At 49.5% G+C, this 23,468-nt stretch overlaps 2 protein-coding genes across 4 annotated transcripts in view; one reads left to right on the top strand and one right to left on the bottom strand.

Moving 5' to 3' along the window:
- CCDC92 (coiled-coil domain containing 92) overlaps window positions 1-17,941 on the top strand; it is a 33,369-nt gene extending 15,428 nt beyond the window's left edge. For all 3 annotated transcript variants that reach the window (XM_017544405.2, XM_017544406.2, XM_017544407.2), the window contains 3 exons: window positions 11,448-11,593; window positions 12,150-12,191; window positions 16,576-17,941. In XM_017544405.2, the coding sequence (XP_017399894.1) occupies window positions 11,464-11,593; window positions 12,150-12,191; window positions 16,576-17,348 (945 nt within the window). In that variant the 5' untranslated portion in view covers window positions 11,448-11,463 and the 3' untranslated portion in view covers window positions 17,349-17,941. The remainder of the gene's footprint in view (window positions 1-11,447; window positions 11,594-12,149; window positions 12,192-16,575) is intronic.
- Window positions 17,942-18,589: 648 nt separating this feature from the next.
- DNAH10 (dynein axonemal heavy chain 10) overlaps window positions 18,590-23,468 on the bottom strand; it is a 177,268-nt gene continuing 172,389 nt past the window's right edge. The window contains exons 73-78 of the mRNA XM_037744185.1: window positions 22,740-22,871; window positions 22,364-22,575; window positions 22,103-22,270; window positions 20,752-20,932; window positions 19,543-19,688; window positions 18,590-18,977 (exon numbers count right to left, since the gene is read on the bottom strand). Coding sequence (XP_037600113.1) covers window positions 18,831-18,977; window positions 19,543-19,688; window positions 20,752-20,932; window positions 22,103-22,270; window positions 22,364-22,575; window positions 22,740-22,871 — 986 coding nt within the window. The 3' untranslated portion in view covers window positions 18,590-18,830. The remainder of the gene's footprint in view (window positions 18,978-19,542; window positions 19,689-20,751; window positions 20,933-22,102; window positions 22,271-22,363; window positions 22,576-22,739; window positions 22,872-23,468) is intronic.

Genomic DNA, 23,468 nt, shown 5'->3' with positions numbered 1-23,468 from the left:
TGTTGTGGGTGCACAAGGTCAAATACAAGAGGAAAAAACAAAGTCAGTTGTACAAATGGAAAAAGTGCAAATGAAAAGTGATGAGGTTTAACAAGGCAAAGGACAGTAAGAATAAAATACTGGATTGCTTCTCATTCTCTGAAAAATTCTAACGAAGATAAGGTGTGGTGATTTTCTACTTTCCCAATTCACTCTTCTCCCACAGCTGATGTATTATAATCTGTGAAATACACTAATCCTGTCCTTTATTTTACTCATCGTTGTTTTCATTTATGTTGACTGGGTTAATGTACTAATGGCTCATTATCTATGATGATCAAAATTTGGTTGCAAAGACAGCCCTAATACCTGTTTACCTTGTACCGTTCTCTCACTGGTCTCTGGATGTTAGAGTTGCTGGTGCATTTTAAACCACAGACCTTCATAATGGATGCTGTTTTGTGGGAAGCTTTTCCCTTTCCCTGGAACTAAATGCGTGATTTACCAGAGAGCTGGAACATAGGATTCTGGGAGTTCTCTTGTTCCTTGACATAATAAAGAATGATTGTGAGTGGGAAGAACTTTATGGGGTCAGTCGGAAATGCCATCAGTCAGCGTGCCTCACCTATTCTATGCAGCACAGGAAGCTTACGGAAGGGACACGTAAAGAATTGAATAATCCACGCTGGGGCACTCAGATTGCTAGGTGGAAAGTCAGAGTTTCAACACCCTCAAATGGACATGCTGAGCCATCAGAAAAATTCTAGGAAATGAAGATCTAGGGAAATGGTAAATACCTTCTTAAAAATATACATTTATATTTTAAAAACATTGCCACTTACTCAAGCTATGTTATTCCAAAGAAATAAATGTCCAGTAAAAACAAATATCTGATTATTGATCACCAGAAAGTATGTAAGTACTAAAATTAAAGGCATGGTGATGGTGACTTTACTTACTGAATTGACTATTGTTGGACTGTTTTAATAATTTCAAAGGTCTCTAATATCCTCCCTGTCTCAACTCATTGGAAGGAATCAGTTTGGGCCCCTTTCACAGACAGGCAAGTTGGAGGAGATGGCTGGCTTTTGCTTGTTGCATAGCTAAGTTCTTATACTGTCCAAGATGACATGGTTGGGACTGAGGAGAGCTCTTTATACTGCAACACAAGGATAATGTCTCTTTTCTCTGTAAGTGACAGGCATCTTCTCTGATGCCTGTTATAGCTAATGAAACCATGAACTCTTACTTTTTTTAGTAATAAAGGAAAAATATGGCTAAATTAAAGTGTATAGAGCCAGTTAAGGGGGCTGGCACTTATAATCTCATCTACATAGGAGGCTGAAGCAGGAGGATCACTTGAGGCCAGGAGTTTAGAGTCAAGCCTGGGCAACATAGAGAAACCCTGTCTCCAAAAAAAGAAGTGTATAGAGCTTCAGTTAATGAATACTTTTCTTTCCTTAAAACCTGTAATTTAGGCAGACCCACAAAATGGATAAAAGAAGCCCTTTCAGTTAAGTCAGGTGAATTGGTTCATCTGTTTGGCAAACCATAGAGATTGAGATTTTTAAAACAAGCGAGCATATCTTGTTGGCCTGGGAACCACAGTTTAGATTGTGATCATGAAGCACTAAGATTAAAGAAGTATTTCCTGTTTCATCAGGGTGAATGATGATTTGGCATTTGGGATCACTGTATCTTTTAGTTATCAACCAGTAGACAATTAAAATTGGCAGTAGTCTCAATCTGAGGTGGAAATGGAAAGATCAGCTGGGTATGAACTGCTTACTTCCCCTTCCATTAAAGGAAGATATCACTGGGTAGAACTCTTTGTGTGGTAACTTATGAGACATTTGTGTCCTTGAATTGTTGGCTCAGGATCATCTTGGTAAATGACAAGCTTGTTAGAAGTGCACCAGTGACATTTCTATTAAGTTGAAAATGATTCTAGCTCTAGTGCTTGAAACAAGGCTATTTGGGTGATCCCCAGAGGGCAGTCATATGGGGGGGCTGCCGAGAAAGGGCAGGAGGATGCAGGGAGGGCAATAAGGGCCTGAGCAGCACCTCCATGGCCCTACCAGCCGCCGCCTCCCTCAGAAGCAACTTCTCCCTGAGCCTGTGTTTTTGGAATAGAAAGTGCAGAGCCGACACTATATGGGCATCACCCCTCCGGCTCTGAGGGTCTGGAGATGGGGTGCTTGTGCTCCCTCCTCCTGGGGTGGGCTCTGCCGCCCACTGCTGGCCTCCTGGCTGTTAGGAACCCAATCTTCTATGAGGCCCAGGACACTCCCAGAAGGCACCACACAACACAGATGGTAGGAGCGCATGCATTTGCCTATCTTGGCCTGCACGGGCCACTTAAAAGACACCCATAGGCAACTGGGAATACAGACTTGCTTTCTTCCTGAGGCATTTACACACAGAGTCCAAGCCCTCATCAGCGTACAACCCGTGACATCGTTTTTAAATAGAAGCCAAATAGAAACTCTTAAAGTATGAGATAATCAGAGTGCAGAGAAACCAGTTAATAAATCCATCATGTAGGCCTCCAGTGACTGTAGCCTTCCCAGACAGGCTGCATATCCTATTTCCATGTCTAATTGCCAGTCTCTCTAATCACATCGATTACAACAATGTTAGGCTATACATTCTTTCGGAAGAAAATGGCTGTCAGTGTCTAAAGAATTGTTGGTGGGCCTTGTATTTTATGATGGATAATGTCAGAGAAGGACAGGAATGTATAATGCATGGGAGGAGGCACCTAAGTTCTCATCATTTTCATTTTCTGCATGTCTTGGGGACACTAAATTGTTAACATTTGTAACAGCTACCTTCCCATTAATTCTTCTTGGTGATGGCAAACCAATCACAATTCTAGCAATCCACAATTACCCTGGAACAGTATTATTAAAACATGATACTACTTTGTTAGTGGATATTTAGTGATTACCTTTTTTAAGAGAAAACTTCATACGTTTTTTTCTGACTATAAAGTAATATATGTTAATTAAAGAAGCTTTAGATAGTACTAAAATAGAACTTTTAAAAGGTAAAAATCACCCAGAGTCCACCACTTAGAGACAAATGCTTTTTAACACTGGTGTATATCATTCTACGTGTATACAAAAATGTGATAATATACATACAGCTTTTAACATACTTTTTAAAAACAACCTTGTCAGCAAATACTTACACTATTTTAAATTATTGCGCACTCAACCACAACTGTTTTTTTCAGATTAAAAAAGCCCAATTCTTTAAGAATGACTAAACAAGAAGATATTTTATCTTTTTAAAACAGAATTGCACCTTTGCCTTCAACTTTTTGCTTCCACTTTGTGTTTACTCTTTTCCCCAAAATATCCCTGGAGCCATTGTTTGAAATGTTGTCCCTTTTTATTGCTGCTTTAATTTTTAGGGATTTTCAGCTCCCTTACTAATTGAATTTCTTAGATACATGTACAAATAGGAAGAATAGGAACCTACCATGCAAAACAATTTATCTAGGTTATTGTGAATTCAGAATAACATCAGTGTTCGTTTTCAGAGATAGTGAGTGTCCCTTCTTAAAAGCAGGTATTTTGGATTGAGAGTTGATGGCCTAATTAGCCATGGACCGGGTTTTTAGCCTCGTGAAGTACTGTAGATGGCTTCAAAGGGAGAAGCAGGCTTTCCTGTCCCTCAGGGTGCCTTGCTCTGCCTGCCTTCCTAGTTGCTTCCCTGAATGGCTCTTCTCCAGTGAAAATGGAGGATAGAGGTCTCAGAAAATGCTTCTATTTGCTTTTATCTTTCCCTCTTTGGAAGTAATTGGAATTTCTTTGCTAGCTCATTTCCATACTTAGATAATATTCAGGAAATACCCTAGTTGGCTAAGTAAACAACCTTGAGGTACATTTATAGAACTGTTGACCAATCTTTACATTTAAAAAAATATAGCTGACATTGAGCACTACACTACGCCAGGCCCATCCGCTTGCTTTTAGCAATTAAAGCCACCCCATGAGTTAGACATCACAGTGACTTCGGTGGCAAGATAGAGGTAAGATTCAACCCCAGGTGCGGTCTAACCCTCAAGAGTTTGTCCACTCCAGTCTCTTTTATCCCATTGTGCTAAGCAGATCTGCTTTGGGCCTCAGTTTCTTAATCTTGAGACAAAGGGGTGTTGGATGCCTGATGTTGAAGATTCCTTCTACCCTCAGTGTTTTCTGAGTCCGTGAATCTACTTAGAAAACCACCTCCCCGCTGGGAATCATTTTATCCTTCTGTTACATTTAATCACTACAATTGCTGCCTTGTCCCCTCATCAGACTTCCTTTTCTTTATGGCAACACTTAAGCTATAGGACACAAGAGCAGTACAGAAAGTTCCACAGAAAAGCCCCCAGAGGTCCTTGTGCACAAACGCTGAGACACTGAGATGCTGTGCTCCATTAAGGACCAGGCAGTGCTGCCGGGTCAGGGCCTTTCAGCAAGTGCACAGAGGGCGGCGGGGCTCCTGTTATTCATGGAAGGAAAGAACCAAATATGAATGGGTCATAACTTATTCATGACTAGAATCGAAAATAGCTTGTTATAGCTAATTCACAGCTACCACCTGAGTGCTAGTGTGCTGGGTTTTTTGTTTTTTTTTTAGATTCTAAAATTATTACCCTATTTCCACAGGCTTTGTGTTCAACTAAAAGATAAGTTTGTTCTTGATTGCCCAGAAACAATCTCCCATTTTTAAATGGTGAGACCCTTTCCTAGCAAAGATATTCCATGTCTTTTGTCCAAGAGGTGTCTCTTAGGAATACTTGAGAATATTGCTCCTGGAATGAGAAATGATGGGGTGAGGTCATGTTCAGATCCATGCTGCTGTGGCGCTTTTTGACCAACACAGCGTAGTTCTGGTTTAGATCTCCACTCGGTAGGAAATTATCTGCAGCACGTATGTAATGCATGAGTTCAGCTGTGTGGGAAGAATGGAAGTTAATGAGGCAGGGGGCAGGGGATAGTCTGCCACGAGTGTTCTAGACAGAGGGAACACGGTATGTAAAGGTCCCGTGCTGGAGGGGGTGTGGGCAATGCCAGGGGCTAGAGGACACCAGTGTTGATGAGGACAGAGCCCCAGGGAACCCAGTGGGATGCAGCTGGGGAGGGCAGGCTGACCAGGCAGGGCCTCTGGAGCAGTGGGGCTTGGTCCCATGAAAGAGAGATGTGACATGATCAGAAATGTGCTTGACGATGAAAATTTGTGGAAGAAGGGTGTGCACACAGGAGAGGCACTAAAGGAAAAGGCATTATTTTGAAAAGGGGGAAAGATAAGTGTGGCTTTGGTTCCTCCCACGGGTAACATCAGAGCTGTTTTTGGCAGCCAAGTGCTGCCTTTTCCCAAGAACAGCCTTTTGTTAACTCAACCCCTAGAGGACTCCTATGAGCCTGGCCTTGCAGGGGAAGAGGGTGAGTATGCCCTGGCCCTGGGACTGAGCACCTGCTAGGATCCCAGGGACCAGGACACACATGCTACAGGGTGGAATACCCTGTGCTTTCTTCCTAAGCTAGCCTTGCTGCTTTGTAAAGGCGCTAGCCTGGCCAAGAAAGCTCTACCCTCACCCAACTTCCTGGAACCTTTGCTGGCATATGAGCAAGACTTAGTGAGTCTTTTTGCCGTACTGAGTGGTCGGCACTGCCTTTGTAGCTGTGTGATTTTCTAACATGGTGCCTAGAGAGCCAGGGGATCCCGCCTCCGTGCCAGCAGTACTCTTCTGACAGCCTGGCCCTGTGCTCTGGAGGGACACTGCCTTCCCTTCTGGGCCAAAAGGCTACTCCCCTGGGCTGTGTTCATTTTTCCTCTGCAGTTTCAAAGTATTAGAGATTCGATGTCACAACTTGGAAAGCGTCTGAATTTCTGCATGAAATTAAATTTACGCCAGCCCTCACATTACCTGAGGGCTAAGAGAAGCTGCAAAGCTTAGATGCATTTATTGGTTTACTGTCTCTCTTTTGATGGGATAGTTTCCTCTTTTCCCCTAGAGACAGGTTGCGAGAGCAAATGACATATGTAATATGAAATAAATTTGTGCTCGGGCACGTCAGGTGGTCCATGGAGAGAATTATGTTATCATGCTACATTAGTGTCCTGAGAGGAAGGAACAGCACTTTGGAATGAAGATGGGATTCAGCTTGAGCTGTTGATAGGGTCCCTTGTCCTCACGCTGCTGGAGAGTGTCCTCAGAGAGGTGGGGCCTTCCTCAGACACATTGACAACTAGGAAATGAGAGCAGTGCGCCTCCCCACCCAGAAAGTCGTCTTGCCATGTCTTCAAGGCCTATCTGTGGGATTTGGAATGAAAAGCCTTTTTTGAGTATTAACTTTCTGAACATGTAGAATGAACAGTAAATTAATTTAATACCTAGTGGATTTGCCATAGGAAAAAATGTCCGTGTGGCTTAACCTTTGAGTCCTGATCAAGGTAACCTGTTCAGCAGGTCTTTTACCCTCAAGGCACGCATTTGCATTGCTTCTGCTGGCCTTCTAAGTGGAGAAAACTAGCAGAGCTGTGCACAATCCCCTGGGTGGGGCTGGCCTGGTTGCTGCCGTGGCCAGACCCTGAAGTGATAGTCACTTGGAGCCCCATTATCTGTAGCTGTGGGCAGCCTCTCCAAGGAGGGAAGAGGACCAGTGTCCAGGCCTTGCTGCCTTTGGTTGAGCAAATAACTGTAAGATTGCTGATGGCTCCCAGCAACGCTTAGAAACAAAATTGGATTGCCTCAAGACGGACCACTGCAGTACAAAGAGCACACAATTTGTAGCATATGCCCTTTTGACACAGAAAGTGCAAGCGTTTTGCAAGACAGGCTGGATGAGCCGCTGTCCATTCCTGGCTGACACACAGCTAAGATGGGTGAGTGCCCTTACTCAGCAGACTGCGTTATTCATCTGCAGCAGATGCCCTTTCTCCTTTCATCCGCCATGCTGACCCTTTTAGGGATCCCAAGAATGCTTCTTCATGTTTCTAAAGTGTCTCTCTACTGAATTAAGCCTCTTGGGACCAACTCATTTCTCCCTCTGAATTACGTACATCTCCCGGCTGGGTCTTGCCTCTGCGGCTTCAGTCATGTCGCAGTACGGGGAGGATGGCTTCATCACAACGATTGCCTCTCTTCAGTAGTGAAGGATCGCAATGGAAAACACCACTGTCTTTTAAGCTGTGGCAACTCTTCCAGCCACAGAAAGTGAGTGATACTGTTATTCTTTTGAGCTGATGAGGAAATAATTTAGTACTTTGGATGCCATTTGGAGATGCACTTTGTTTTCTTGGCCCCAAGTGGACCTGTCTCATTCCGGAATATCCTAACCACTGTAGAATGCCGTGCACAGATGGCGTCTTCCTGTCAGGGCCTTTTAAGTCAGCACAGAGTGTGGAAGAAGGGGAGAGTGACAGTCAGTGAAATGCCCAGGCCAGGAGACCCTTATCCGCCCACTGGCAGGGCGCTGGGCGGCTCACCAGCACTCACTCGCAAGCTCCACTTTAGGTGAGCACACTCTCCCTGCCCACATGGCATTTCTTCTTCTCCAGGCTGTCTGCCCATCCTAGGGGGAGGCTTCAAGAACACTTTTGTATTTCTGCAGTTACCACAGTGGATTAATGAAATACAGAGTTGTTACAATTCAAAGTTGCTGATTGACCACGGCAGTTAGAATATGAATACTTACCAAAATCATATTTAAATTTGTTACACATAAAATGTAATACCACACTATGATAGGGACCGCTACTGATAACATTTTTTTTTTTCCTTTTTTTGAGACAGAGTCTCGCTCTGTCACCCAGGCTGGAGTGCAGTGGCACGATCTCAGCTCACTGCAACCTCCGCCTCCCAGGTTCAAGTGATTCTCCTGCCTCAGCCTCCCGAATAGCTGGGACTACAGACGCCTGCCACCACGCCTGGCTAATTTTTTGTATTTTTAGTAGAGATGGGGTTTCACCGTGTTAGCCAGGATGGTCTCTATCTCCTGACCTTGTGATCCGCCCGCCTCAGCCTCCCAAAGTGCTGGGATTACAGGCATGAGCCACCGTGCCCAGCCTGCTGACAACATTTTTACTCCATTCCCCCCTGCCCCCCAGGAGAGTATAGAAGAAAATATAGACTTCTACATATAGGCACATCCCATTTTCTGTCCTCCTGGCAGGTGAGGTGGTTGTGACATTTCGGGATATTTTAGTATATCCCGTTTTGCTTGAGCAAGTTGTGCCTGTAAATGAAGCACCTAAGTAGGAAGCCCCTAGAAACAAGGCTTTTCAAACCTGAAGCCCTTGGATTCCCAACACCACAGCTGCACTCGTCAGACTGGCACCAGGGGCCCATTTAAGGGCCTCCAAGGTGCCAGGCACTGTGATGGCGCTTAGGGTTCAGCAGTGAGCAAGCCTGGAGTCTGTTCGAGGAGGCGGGGAGTGGACTCATGCTTACAGAACCTCGCAAAAACTGGGGACAGGGTCATAAGGCATCAGGTGCTGAGTCTGGGAGCCAGGGCTTCCGGGAGGAAGTAAACTTGTTCTGAGGCCTAAAGGATTAGTAGACAGCTGAGACCCAGGAGAGGTGGGCAGGAGAGAGGCCTGAGAAGAGGAGAGGCCATGAGAGGACACCAGGGTAAGAAAAGCACAGCCCGGCAGGGCACCTGGAAGAAAGCTGGTGCCACTAGGAACCCCAGGGGTAGGAGAAGGGCCAGTGAGGTCAGTGCGGCCAGTCACAGGGCCAGGTAGGCCAGTCCGATTCTCAGAGCAGTGGGAACCGTTGGAGGTTTTTAAGCAGTCTTAATTTAAAAAACCAAATGACTCTGATGCCACGTAGAGAGCAGAATGGAGCAGACAGGGAAGAACAGAGGGAGGTTTTCTGGTGGGGGTGAGGGTGAGGCGGCCTCGGCAGTGGAGATGAGGACGGTTGGATGGATCTGAGAACTGCTTTCAAAGCAGGATGCCAGCGACACCACCATGGACTGGAAAAGGATGGCGGGGGATGCCAGCGTCAAGGCCACCCCCAGGTTGGGCAGCTGGGGACAGCACTTGTGAGGGGAGGACAGTCCTACCTAGGGCAGTCCTCCTGTCATCCGAGACCCACTCAATTCTGGGTCACATTGAAATGGTTCTCTCTCTTTGACAGCAAGCCACTAAAATATGGGCTCTGCTTCTTCCATCAGCCAACAGAAAGAATCTTGGATTTTAGTCTGTCCTTTGAAAGTAGTGGCCAGGCACCTCTGCCGGAGTTCCTGATTCCAAACCCTTTTCAGCTCTTCGGGATTCACCCTCCAGGTGAGGTGCAGGAATTGATGGCGGAGTGAATGACTCTGGGTTGCTGAGTTGAAGGAAAACGTAGGCACCACTACTGACAGCTCTCACAGCGCTCCTGGGATTTTCCTTCCTTTGACGCTGAGGCTGTTCTGCTTTCAAGCATTCTGCTTTGTGAGGGAACGGCAAGGTCAGAAGGTGCTCGCCCTTTCCACAGCAAGCACGTGGCATATGCGCTCCACACACTGAAGCTGCCTCGGTCGTAGCTGGCTCCTTTGTTAAGGTCAGCACCGCCCAAGGCCACATGCTGTGCAGATAATGTTGGGATCTTGGGAACTGTGGGGTTCCACTTAGAAACTCGTGTGTGGCTCAGCAGCCTACATAGGAGAGTTTGTGGTTAAGGCAAAGAGACGGTTTCGGGGACAGAAACATCATTTTTTTGTGCTCCTGTTGGAAGGCTGCTCACAGCTCCACTGAGGAAAGCCTGCTTGGTGGAAACTCAACTCTACTATCGTCTGCACCCCGATGAGAGGGGAGTCAAAGGCCAGGGAGCTCTGTGCTTTGTTTTGTAGAAATGTGCCTAGAAATGGTCGCCTTGAGTTATTTAACCCACTCCCTGTTGGGCTTTGAGTTTGTTTCTAGTCTTTTCCAACTGCAAACTGCACTTTAATGACCATTCTCACAACTACCTCTTTTCACACGAAAGTCATAACTTCCCTTTGGTAGATTACTAAAAACAAATTGCTGGTTCAGAGAGATGACCAATTCCAAGGCTTCTGATCAGCTTGGCCCAGTTGCTGCCCACAACAAGGTGCCTGCACTCGCCGTGTCCTGGGGTCACCGTTCTCCTGTCAGTTTCTGTACCTAACTGAAGGGGCCTCTTGTTCCTTCTTTTCCCAGACCAGTTTAGGATGTGTCATCGTTCGCTCCCCTTCGTGAGCTCTCATGTTTTATTTCCTTCTCTGCATTCTCAGGTTGCCCTTGGCTTTGGCTTTCCACCTGAGCAGCATGTGGGAAATGTGTTCGCGTGATGAAAGTGTATGTCTGAAGTTCGCCATGAGCTCATCCTAGCCCCAGAGCTAGTGTGCATGCACGTCACTGTCATGTAGATAATTGATGAGCGATTGGTGTTCTCTGAAGCAGTGACAGCCTGGGTGTGTCAGTGTCTCCAAAACCGTCCCATTGTGGCATCCTACAAATGGGCTGAGTCCTGGAAGCTGTTGAGAAGTTATATATCCTTTATGGAGGGTTCTCAGGAATAGCAAATCAGGGAGAATGCTTTGTGAGGCTCTGTAGTGACAATAATAATTTATAAGCAGATAGCCCACATTTTAGCCCTGGTATTTGTCAGTGCTGTACACGCGTCGTGAATTACTCTGGTAGCTTTTCCAGAAAGACTCATGACTTTACCACATTTCTCGAGTTACGATGAAGGCAGAGTCTGGGACCCTGAGTGAGCATTGGATGCTGGAAGCCGGGGGTGGGAGCACTGGGGACAGACTCCAGATGCCTGTGCCACCCCCTGGCCCCATGAGATACATTCTTGAACCTTCCCAAGAAGAATCTGTGGGCTCCTCTCTATGCTGTGAAGTGCAGGGGGCTTCCCTCTGGAATTCAGCCCAGCTCTCCCTCCTTGCTTTGGCTGGCTCCAGATGACATTTAGAGGAAATGTTTGGCCCATTTCCCAGGTGCCAGCTTTTCCCACGAGGAAACTGTCAGTGCTTCCTGGTCAGGGAAATCTTTCGAGAGTGATTTGGTCAGTCACAGTCTGTTGGGGTGAGGTGGTGTGTGGAGAGGACAGGATTTGGAACCAGGGTCCCTGGATTAGAATTCTGCTCCATACCTCACCAGCTGTGTGACCCCAGGCTCGTGAATCTGCCTCTCTTGATCTGTTTCCTCATGAGTAAAGGGAAGTGACTTTGTACTCTGGCGCGGACCTTACTCATTCGTGTGCCCCACGTGGTGCTAGGTGCGAGGGCACACCCCGAGGCACTCAGGAAGCCAAGGCTGCCGTCCCTGGGCTGGGGCCTCCCAGCAGTGATGCTAATTTAGCCCTGGTGCCCCTGTGCCCCAGCTTCCAGACGCTGTGCTTTCCTTCTGCTCTCTCCTGAGAGGCGTGTACCCCTCTGCACCCGGAGCCGAGGAGGGCAGACAGCCCTGGAACCCCGTTCAGGGATGGTAGCCAGGGTCTGTGTTCCCCACAGGTCCCTGGATGTCAGCATGGCAGCCACAAACCTGGAGAACCAGTTGCACAGCGCACAGAAGAACCTCCTGTTCCTTCAGCGGGAGCACGCCAGCACGCTCAAGGGGCTGCATGCTGAGATCAGGCGGCTGCAGCAGCACTGCACAGGTATGCCAGGGAGTGGGCCCGGGGAAGGCAGAGAAGCTGTGGGGCACAGCAGAGCCCAGCATCAGGACCACACTGGGCCTGCCCTGCCCCAGCTCCCATTGCCATCACAGGAGTCCATCCGAATGCCTTATATCACCCTCATTGCATAATCAAGATGCAGTGAACATGAAGCTGCAAAGCCTTTCCTTGGCATGCTGAGGACTTAAGAGATTAAAATACAATGGTTAGAATTTCCAATACGTTTTGGAACCGATAACCAAGATGTAGCCTGTGTGATACGTAGAGCCAGCTGCTGGCTTGTTTTGGATTGTTGGGAGATGTTATGGGGGAGTGGGGAAGGGAGTTTGGGGGAACAGAGGCTGCCCTCTGACCCTAGGAAGCATAGCAGCCATGGATATTTTCTGCTGCTCTCATGCTCGCCTCTCCTGCTGCCAAACCCTGCTCTGTCTGAGCAGGACTCGCTGACCAATCGTGGGAATCGGTTTTGCCTTTTCAAAGCTGATGAAGATTCTGAAATGTACGGTAACAGAATTAATGTGTAACATTTCCCTTTTAGATTTAACATATGAGCTGACACTCAAAAGTTCCGAACAGACAGGTAAGAACTCCTCCCCAGAAGTAAATGACAGTACATTTCCCTTCGTGGTACGTGTCGGTGCCGTTTGTTTTCACTAGTCACACACTGAGAAGAAAACGCTCTTCTAGGAAGAGTTACACGTGTGGCCTGAGCTAAGGAGAGATGAGGAGGCTGTTTGGATCCCTCTGTGTTCCAAGCGGTTATTGGTGGGCAATGGGATGAGTGATTTTGTTTTCTTTTGATTGACACATATATTTGGGGTGACTATTATATGTTTTTGTGAACTTCCTACAATAAACGTGTTCCTTGTATCATCAGGACATAAAAATAGATGTGACTTAAACCCAAAAGGAGGAGGAGCAGCAGCAGCACTGGGCAGAGCCGCCCCCACTCCTCCGTGTCGCCGCCGCCTAGCATGGGCCTGGCACAGAGCAGCTGCTCACTAAATGCTGGTGGCCAAGCAGTCACATTACTAGACAACTCCTGAGGATCCGGGGCTCTCTCTGGACTGCAGCCCCAGAACCTCCCCTCAGCCAGAATCCTCCAGGACCTCAGGGGACCGCAAAGGCCATCTGCCTGATGGCTGCCAGGGAAGAGACAGAAACCCAGGCCTTTCCAGGGGCCTCTGTGCCTGCTGTGAAGAGCCTGCTTCCCAGAATGTGGTGGGGATTTGAAAAGAGCTGAATTCATATTTGTGCAGAGGTGCCTTTTTCTAAACAGGCCTCACAATCGCAGTTATTATTCATGAGAGTGTCCAGTTCTTTGTAAAAGACACGGACCATTTCCACCAAGCCTTAGCGGATCACGAAGCACTGATGTTTTTCATTTGCACTGTTCATATTACAGCCTCCTGAGTGCGCCTTTCAGGAGCCCAGGCATCAATTTGCCTCTGTGTGGTAGGAAAGGCGCCGTGGGCTTCTCAGGGTGCTGGAACAGGAGCCTGTCCCCAGGAGTCTCCCTGTGGAGGGACAGGGACCTCCCCCAAAGCGCTGGGACTGGTGGCTGGGCCTCCAGAAATGCAGGGAAACAGGATTTCAACCTGACATTGGGGACCTCCAGCACCCACACCTGCTATCACTGAAGCCTTGGGAAAGGAGCTCCCTGTGCATGGAAGCCTGGGCGTCCTCGCTGTGTGTCTCCTCCTGGCCCAGGCGAATCTAAAGAAGCACACATCTTGCCCTGTGGCCTCTCCAGTCAGGGTTCTCAACCCCAGGCCCCAAAGCCACCCGCCCACCCACCTGCCTGTTGTAGTGCTCTCAGCAGTAGCCGGGTCCCCACAGCAAGGGCTGGGCCTCAGGGGAGTCTGTGTGAAAAGCCTCTCAGGTGGTTCCAGTGGGGGCATCTCCCTCCCAGTGGTGAAGATCGATGTTTTACATTAGTGCATTCAAAACCTGCCCAGTTCTAAGCAGCTCTGGGACCCGGGGTACAGCCTAGACTCTTGGCTTCCCTCCCCTGGGGCTGTGACCCCAGAAGTCTGGGCGGGCCCTGGGAGTCCACAGGTTTAGATGTGCTACGGTGCCCTCACACCCAGCCAGGCTTAGCAGTGCGTGTTTGGAGACAAGGAGCAGTTGCTGCTGTAGCTCAGTGTGCACAAAGCTTTCACGGGGAGACTGAAATCCCCAGAAAGGGGGTATGTACAGAGGAGGTGGTGGAGTGGAGCTTTCTATATAAAGAGTAAGGAATTGGCAAAACAGGAGGTGCCGATTCCCAGGAAGGACAGTCACCGAAGCAGCTCTCCAGAGCTGGGGATGGAGGAGCAGTCGCGCCAGCTCCTTCCCACAGGACGGCCCACTCAAGTCGGGCCAGCAAACATCAGCTGGGAGCCAAGGCTGCACACAGCTAGATTACGCTCAAGGAAAGAGGATAAGGAGGATGTCTGTCCAGGAACAGTCTCTCAGGATGCTGTGGCCAAAAGAGCCAGAGTGATGTGTAATGCACCCCGATTTGGAGGGGTTATGGGGCCTTAGGCAAGTTCTTTGACATCCCTGAACCTGCATCTTCATATGACAGATGCCCCACAAGTGTGAGTTTCTGGTTTGAACACAAGGGCCTTCTGCCTTTGTGGCCTGCCCCTGTCAGCTGCCCCTCATAGGACATGAGCAAAGCCCAGAGAGAGCCTTGTTCCTGAAGGTTCCAAACATCTGTCAGCCCTTTGCAGCACTGCCTGGGGGAATAAAATCCCAGGATGTTCACACAGGCCAGGGATGTGGTTGAAGGTCTGGGTTGCAGCCTTTCCTCAGAAGGAGGCCAAGGCCCACTCTCCACCTGAGTGTGGGCTGAAAGCAAAGGCCCTACGACAGCCATGGTGGTTGTCCCACAGGCCCTGGGGGAAGGACGGTGGGTTCTAGGCCCGACACTGGGCCCAGGTCAGCATTTCAGGTTGCAGGGGTTCAGCCCAGGTGGCTGAGCTCCTGGGTCTTATGGTGTCTACAGAGTCATATGTTTCTGTGTCTGTCCCCCTCTTTACCTCTGAAACTATGTTTCAGGATCCATTTTCCTTTTGGCAAAAAAAGAGACCTCATGAAAGGTAGTATTGCATGCATCCTTCTTAGGGAGGTCATTTGCTGACATTACACATGATATACTCACATGGACGTTTTATAAAATACAAACTTGCAATGGTTCAACTTAAAATCTTTCAACTACATGGGGCAATACGCATTGAGTCCACTCCTCGACTTATATGTCCAGATAAACGCACGGTAAGCCGAAAATAACAAAAACACACTTTTGACTTACGATAGTTTCAACTTACATTGGATTTTTTGGGACATGACCCCATCCTAAGTCGAGGAGCGCCCATCACCTGCAGTGCCCAGCACAAAACCAGTCCAGTCAGCCATGGGCCTTCAGAAGCTCAGAGTCTGGCTGCTGGACGTGCTGCAGAACTGCTGCTGGCTCAGGCAGGTGGGGAAAATTCAAGGCGGGACAGAGGCCCAGGAAAGCCGTCTGGGGCATCCAGTGTCTAGGCAGGCCCTGGGTGGTGGAGTGGGTACAGAGAAATGGCGTGCATGTCTGGAGTTAGGTCAAGGATGGAGGTTACAGTAGAAACAGAACAAGATGTGGCAGCTTGGGGAGAGATGGAAGCTTTGATTTGTCATGTTTTCTGTGGGAGCAGAAAACATTCGGGACAGATTGAGGAACTGGAAGGCATCTGGCAGTTTGGATTTTATTAGGCAGTGAGGAACCATTTTGAACAGAGGAGAAGAATATTTAGAGGGGTGACCAAGCTTCCTAAATACAGGATGGACTGAAAGGAAGACCAGAGAGGAGGTGGGACCAAGGCCGGCTGCAGGGCAGGGAGGGCCCAGGGAGGGGACGAATGCACTGAACAGCCGGCAGAGAGGCACTGTCAGGGAGGGGAAAGGCCGGGATGGCGAGTGCAGTGTCTCCATCCAGTCTTCCTGGGAGTCAAAACGCGGGAAGCAGAGCAGCCCTCTGGACTTGAGGGTGTGTCTCACAGCCCCTCACTTGGAGAAGTGGTGCTCAGGAGACACTGAGTCAGGAGTTAACATTCAAGGTGAGTTCCAGACCAGCAAGGAAGAATCTAGAAAGAACTTCCTAGGGGCCAGACAAGGAGCATGGCCAGCCAGGCAGCGTTAGGAGGAGCAGGACAGTGACCCAGGGTTGGGAGCCAAGGGTGCTACGTAAGGTGACCAGGGACTGCAGGTTGCCAGAGGAGCAGGAGAAGGAGGCAACTGGCATTTGCTGAAGGACTGGGTGAGGGCAGGGACAGCAGGAAGAGACCTGAGGTGTTAGGGCAGGGGCAGCAAAGAGCCAAGGGCAAGAGCCACAGAGAGGAGGACAGCTCATTCTCTGAGCAGAAAGTGAGAGAGAGAGAGAGAGAGAGTGTGTGTGTGTCTGTGTGTGTGTGTGTGTGTGTGTGTAAGAGGAACAGAGAGAGGGAGAAAGAGAGGAGGCCAGTGGTAGAGCAGAGGTGACAGCCCCACACCCCTTCTCCTATTAACATCAGAGTTTTAATGCAATAGACATGGACAATTATTTTTACATTTGAGTTTCAAACAGTGCATTGAATGTAGCAGGCATTTCATAAACACCATCTGAGCAGACAGAGGGATTTGCTGCCAGTTTAACCCTAAGTGTTTGGTGAGGTCTAATACTCTGCAGTTGCCTGTTTTAACTTCAGCATCTTTAAGGTTTGGAGACATTCTTTTATGTAGTAAGCCAGAGAACTAAGAGCTGGAAAGGGCCTCAGAGATGCCCTGCTCTCTCTGCCTTGGGGTGGGAGGGGCCTTTCCAGAACCCGCACAACCCTGCCTTCTGCATGGCCCCCACAACCTACACAGGGCTCTCTACCAGAAAGGTCCACCTGCCCCATAGAGGCCTCACCACTCAGCCTCAGCCTGATGAGTTCTTCACCTGCTTCCTTGGCTTATTCTTGTAGGAGACGGGACTTCTAGAAGCAGCGAATTAAAGAAAAGATGTGAAGAACTGGAAGTCCAGCTGAAAATGAAAGAGAAGGAAAATGCTGAGTTGTTGAAAGAACTGGAGCAGAAAAACGCGATGATCACGGTTCTGGAGAACACCATCAAGGAGCGGGAGAAGAAGTACCTGGAGGAGCTGAAGGCCAAGAGCCACAAGCTGACCCTGCTGTCCAGCGAGCTGGAGCAGCGTGCTGGCACCATCGCCTACCTGACCTCCCAGCTGCATGCCGCCAAGAAGAAGCTCATGAGCTCCAGCGGGACCTCAGATGCCAGCCCGTCAGGGAGCCCCGTACTGGCCAGCTACAAGCCAGCGCCCCCCAAAGACAAGCTGCCCGAAACACCTCGCCGCCGCATGAAAAAGAGCCTCTCGGCCCCCTTGCACCCAGAATTTGAAGAGGTCTACAGATTCGGGGCAGAGAGCAGGAAACTCCTTTTGCGGGAACCAGTGGATGCTATGCCTGACCCCACCCCATTTCTGCTGGCCAGGGAGTCTGCCGAGGTCCACCTCATCAAAGAGAGGCCCCTCGTCATCCCCCCCATCGCCTCCGACCGAAGCAGCGAGCAGCACAGCCCGGCCCGCGAGAAGCCACATAAGGCCCACGTCGGGGTGGCGCATCGGATCCACCACGCCGCCCCGCCGCAGGCCCAGGCTGAGGTGGAGACGCTGGCGGTCGACCAGGTGAACGGAAGCAAGGTGGTAAGGAAGCACTCGGGGACGGACAGAACTGTGTGAAGCCCACCAGGCCCACCCCACGCTGTCCATGCACTGTGAGCACTTCCAGGAAGTCTCAGCCACACCTTTTGTCTCATTCCCATGCATGCCAAACTCTTCACCCTGCCGATCAATTCTCCTTCTGCTCCTCTTGCCCTCTTCTTGACACCAAAATATGACCGTGCCCCTGCTGCAGAATATGTATTTCCTAACTGCTGTGGCCAAACGCCTGTGTGCCGAATAGCTTGCTCCTCATCTCGCTCCGTGTAACCTAAGTGCGCTGCGGACAAAGCTCAGGCCACAGCTGCCTCACGCCAGATAGTCACATGCCTCATTCATTCTCAAGTCAGAACAACAGACCAACCTTGACGTTATCCCTGGGCTCCAGGGCAGCCTGGCCGAGCAGCCCCTGCTCCCTCCTGGAGACCCCTGTCACCTCCTGACCAACCTTTCCCAGGGCGGCACCGATCACTGAGCACCTGTGTGTGTCTCAAGGGACTAAATAAGATGACGCTACTCCTCACAGCACCACAGCCTGAACGTGTGTTCATATTTTTTTGTTAGTTTTATCCAAAATATTTAAGATCCCAACAAACTTTATTTTCTAAACCTGCCTTACCTTCTGTTTTGTGTCTTTTATTAAACCACCTGGGGGCTAGGAGGACACTGCCAGAGGGGGAGCAACAGCAGGTCCCAGAGGCGACTCCTGCCCGCTCCCTGCCCACAGCTAGTCCTGGGAATGTGCTGTGCTCCTGAGGCTCTGTGATGGCCTCCACCACTGTGCTGCCCGAGCTAGCCCCTGCCCTCCCTCGGGGAGTGAAGCCACCCCCTCACCTCCAGGTGGCCAGCCTCATGGTGCACAGAGAAGAGGTGCCCAGTGACCACTGGTCCTGGGGGTTCCATGTCCTCACCCAACCCCACACAGACCCAGGCAGGCAGGGGGTAGAATCCGGTGCAGGAACTAAACACCAAGTTCAACAGCCTCACAGTCACCCTGGCAGCTCAGAGCCAAAGGAGCCAGGGCCAGAGAGTTCTAGAAGGAGGGGAAGTGGCTGCAGGTGACTCTGGCCACATCTGCTCTGGGCCCGACATCATCAGTCCTTCTTACCAAAAAGGTGCATCTGCTGAAGCAGACCAGGATGGCAAAAAAACACACCTTTGGAAATTTATATTAGGATTCTCACTTGTGCCAATGCGATGCATGTCAGGCACTTTTACCTAATCAAGTGTTGTCTGAGAAGGAAAAGAAAACTCCACACATCTTAAAATACTCTCCAGTATTTACTTGTTGATTATATAGATTCCTTTTAAAATAGCATTAAAAACAAAACCGTTCAGGTTAGTTTGTATGGAAAGAGATTTAAATGGCCGATTTCAAATGAAAAATCAGTTCAGTTCCTCTCCCGCCTCTTGAGAGGCCCCAAGAAATGACAGCAGACCCAGTCACTCTTCCTGACCAGCCCCAGATTCAGAATTCATGAAGCAGTTTTCTTCGCCCAAAGGTTAATCAGAATTCAGGGTGAGGCATACTCCTTGCAGCACCCAGTGAGAAATGTGCCTCGTGGTAAAGAGATCAGCTTCAAAGACCAAGCCAGCACCCATGGCGTTCCTTCTCATGGAGGTGGTGTAGACAGGGGTCCGGAAGGTATTCTGCAAAGGAAAGGCAGGTGAGACACCCCCTTGGAGAGAGGGTGGAGGGGGTGAAGGTGCAGTCTTAAAAGTGCTTGACAGGCAGGGGGCCCTCGTGCAAGACTGCATCTGAGAACACACATGGGGCCGGGGCTTCGCAGGGCCGCCCTCCACCAGCTTCACGGACACCTGGCTTCACACAGAGACACTGGTTAAAAGTAGGTCCTGGCCCAGGCAGAGCAGAAGGCATCTGCTGTCCACACCAGAGGAAACCACTTTATGACTCAGGCAACGTCTGCAGCATTTCACAAGAGGGCAGGGAGTCTCCCCTTGGTTAGTCTAGACCACAGGATCACAACTTGAGCCTGCTACCTGTGGAAAGATAGCATCCACGCACGTGCACAACCACGTGCCTTTCCCGGGAAGCGGCTCTCTGTAGCTTTTATCACGGTTCCAAGACTCCCCCCAGCCCATAAAGCTCAGGCACCCTTGTTTGAAAAAGGAGGACTATTGGAACCACCTCAGCGATAACTACAGTCAGAAGAGGAAGGTCCCTGGTGTCAGAGAGGAGGGGCTGGGCCTTCACCTGCAGCTTGAGGCGGTGGGCTTCAATAGGGATGATCTTCAGGATCGGCAGGTCCACAACCAGCACCTTGGGTTTGCTCTTGATAAGACATCCTTTCTCTATATCCCAGTCAGCACCCTCCAGGTACAGCCCTGAGACAAAGCATCCTAGAGACACAGGGGAGAACCTGGATACAAACGGAGCATCCACGGCCCGCCAGGAGTGGCTCTATCAGGTGCACACACAGCAACACACAGGCCACTGGCTGGCTTCCTTCCCAGCACACCGGGACACAGCCCAGGCCCTCTTCCAGCACTTCTGTCCTGCCCACCCTCCCTCTGTGGAGGAGCAGCCCAGGCAGGAGACCCCATAGCCCTCCTCCGTGGCCCAGAGAAGTGGGTGCTGTGTAGTGGCCTCTCCCCCAGGAATGAGGCATCAAGGCACACGCACTTAGACCACCCTGGGCCCTGAGGCTGCTACCAGAGTCAGAATGGGCACCATGGCAACCCCAGCTACACTGTGAGCCGAAGTGGCTTCGGAGCAGGAATTCGAAGCCTCACAAAGTGGTCTCCAGGGAGGAGGACCCAGAAGACGTGCAGAGAGAGGAGCATGCTCATGTGGCCCCAGAGAGGGCAGCAGCCGGGACACCTGCCAGATCCCCTGCCACTGGGACCTGGGAGAGTCCCTACATCTTTACCACTAGCCATCTCAAAAGAGATTTTGTTCCTTGTAGTTGAGTGAACTCTAAGACAACATGGCCCCAGGAAACAGCAGCTTCCAGCTCTCATGTGCACAGTCAGTAACCAGTGTCCAAGAGATGAAGTTATGGCATAATTTAAGAGTTCCAGCCAAGTTAGTCCACACTGCTTGGTGGCTCCATGCCCCCGTCCCTGTCAAGGGTTACAGGAAAGCCACCTGATGGTTTTTGCAAGAGCTAATTCTGACCTAGGAGCCCACTTCCCATGAACTAGCAGAGTGAACGTGGTTCAGGTCTCCCCTGCCATTGAGGGGGTCTCAATGGAGAAACTGGAAGAGAAACTTCCATATTCACCCTCAGAGGTGTTAAGATACGGGCAGTCCGCAGACACAGGAAATCTTTGCAGCAGGCTGGCTTTCAAACATGGCCTGGCCCATTATGGCCCACACTATGCCTGTCCCTTTGACTTGGAGGTGGCTCAAGGGGAGAGATCCTAAGTGAGAGGCTGTGGATCCCTAACGAGCTGACCGTACCTTGTCCCGCCCGCTCATTCACTTCATCTGCATCCTGGAACTTGGTCACTTGTGTGAACAAGGTGGAGCGGTCCAGTGGCCAGCCATTCTTCCGGCAGGTGGCCTGCACCAGCGCCGTGAGGTAGGACTCGGGGATGTGCAGCCCCGAGAGCCACATCACGCTGGGCTCACTCTCAGTAACCTGGGGAGAAAAGAGGGCAAGCGCTGGGAGGCTGGGGCTGCCATCCACTGCCAGGGCAAAGCTGGCCTGGGAGCTTAGTTTATGATAAAAGACGTGTTTTACCTGAGTGGCCAAAGACAGCGTTGGGACAACTGGCAGCCTGTTTGAGAAAAGCAACCTGGACCGCCACGTTCCAGGTAGATCAAAGATTTCAATATAAAAGGAAAATCATCAAAGAACCAAACCACATCTCCAATGAATGCTTTCATACCGTGGAGTAGGAAATGCAAAGCCCAGAATAAGAAAGAAAAGCCTTGCAGGTTTGACTATATAAAAATGCAAAACTTTTCTATGGAAAAAATACTGTAAGCAAAGTCAAGACTGAAGACAGGCTGGGAGAAACATCTGCAACACTAGCAGACCAAAGGCTAATTTCTTTGATATGCAAAGAGCTCTTAAACATCAATGAAAAGGAGACCTCACTAAAAATTAAATCCAGATACAAAAAGACAGTTCACAGAAAAAGAAACACAAAATGTCTGTAAAGCATGTGAAATACGCTCAGACCCAGCATAATTAAAAACATGCAAAGCAAAACAATGAGCTATGATTTTCACCTGTTAGGTACGCAGTGTTGCAGAGCGGTGAGGAAATAAACACTCATACGCTGTGTCTTTCTAACAATCCAACAAGCGCTAGCAGAATTTACATGCACACGCTCTTTGATCCAGCTCTTCCCCTGCCAGAATTTACCCATGGAATTCACCCCTATGCATATTCATAGACGTGCACCAGAATGTTATTTGTATTAGCAAAAAAAAAAAAAAATATGGTAACCACCTAAATGTAGGCGGTTACCATATTTTTAGGATACAGAAGGAGGAGAAAGGATGTGGAACATTTGTGCAATGGCATACTCTAAAAAGGAACGAGCTCGCTTTCTATGTACTAATATGGAGAAGGGCCAAGATAAACGCTTTATAACATAATCAGGTGTGTATAGTACGCTTCAAAGTCCCGAAAATAAAAAAAGGAAAAACAAAAGATACAGATATGCTTGTAAGAATCTCAGACCATTCCCAGAGCACCCAGTAAACTTTAACAGAGGCTACTGCTGGGGAATGGAAAGGGGATTGGGAGGTGGTCTGAGGAAGTCTAGGTTGACAGACGAGGTGGTGATGTGCCACTTACCCACAGCATGTACTGGCTGAACCGCCGCAGGAAGTAGACCATCCAGTTTCCAAGGGACTTCAACGTGTCAGGAGCAAGCTTTCTCCAGATATTAGGGATATTCCCGAGAAAAAGAGACCTGGCCACATCATCTAACTCATTGCTCATTCCAACTTCTCCAGCCAAGGCCTGTTTACAATCAAGAGCAATCGGGCAAGACTCGGTGAGAACCCCAGGTGCTACCTATCTAGGCGGTAATCTGCACGCGAGAGGCAGGCTTACCCTCTGAAGCTCAGCCAGAGACTTGCTCATCCGGACCACAAGCTTGTTGAAGCGTTCCAGCTCCTGCAGGAGCACCACCGACGTCGGGGAGATTCCCGTTCCGAGGCGCTTCCTCACCTGGTCCAAGTCGAAGACTTTGGGCATCTTGTTTTCTATGTCTTTGGCCACTTGGCCAATATAATCATCGCGGCTGATGCCACTGCTGGATTCCCCTAAAACCAGGACACTTTTCAGAGAAAGCAAGGCATCTGTGTGCAGAACCGGGGCCTCCTGAGCCTGCCGGTTCGGGGAGAGGCATCAGCAATGTGGGAGAGCTACAAGAAACAATCGTTAAAACCCCAATCAAACTAATGACATCGTCTGGAGCAGAGTTTACCTGTCTGAGGCTGCAGCTCCAGCAGGTGAGCCCACATGTCCCGAGCTGCCTGCGTGTAATAGCCAATCTCAGCGTTGGAGTGGAGACCAAACACTTCTGGCGTGTTGGCAAGCGGGAGGGCCTCAATGGCTTCTGCAATCACAGAGAACCACGGAGGTGGCACTGTCCAGCCACTTTGCTTTCTTAGGGCCCACAGCTTCAAAGTCCCCAGACACGCAAGACTAATTTCCACTGTGTAGAGGGCAACTTTTTTTTTTTGAGACAGGATCTCAGTCACCCAGGTTAGAGTGGAGTGCAGTGGCATGATCACAGCTCACTACAGCCCCGATCTCCTGGGTTCAGGCATCTCTTCCATCTCAGCCTCCCAAGTAGCTGGGAGTACAGGTGTTCGCCACCACATTCAACTAACTTTTTTAATTTTATTTTTTTGTTTTTTGTGTTTAATTTTCTTCTTTTTTTTTAGTAGAGATGGGATCTTGCTTGGTCTTGAACTCCTGGGCTTAAGTGATCTGCCGTTCTTGGCCTTCCAAAGAAGGGATTACAGGTGCAAGCCACCATGACCAGCCAATGCATGTTTTTAATGTAAAAATTCTACACTACCACACCCAATCCAGATCTTTTATGAAAATGGTTCAGTGAGCTTCACCATGGCCGCTCTGCCCTTCCAGGTGGAACCTGATTTACTGACCATCATTCCAGGACGGGAAATCTGCACTCTATCAGCTCTGC

Source organism: Cebus imitator, unplaced genomic scaffold (assembly GCF_001604975.1).
Source record: "Cebus imitator isolate Cc_AM_T3 unplaced genomic scaffold, Cebus_imitator-1.0 Scaffold169, whole genome shotgun sequence".
NCBI lineage: Eukaryota > Metazoa > Chordata > Mammalia > Primates > Cebidae > Cebus > Cebus imitator.
The sequence above is the reverse complement of the archived record's forward strand: the minus strand, read 5'-3'. Positions and strand labels throughout refer to the sequence as shown.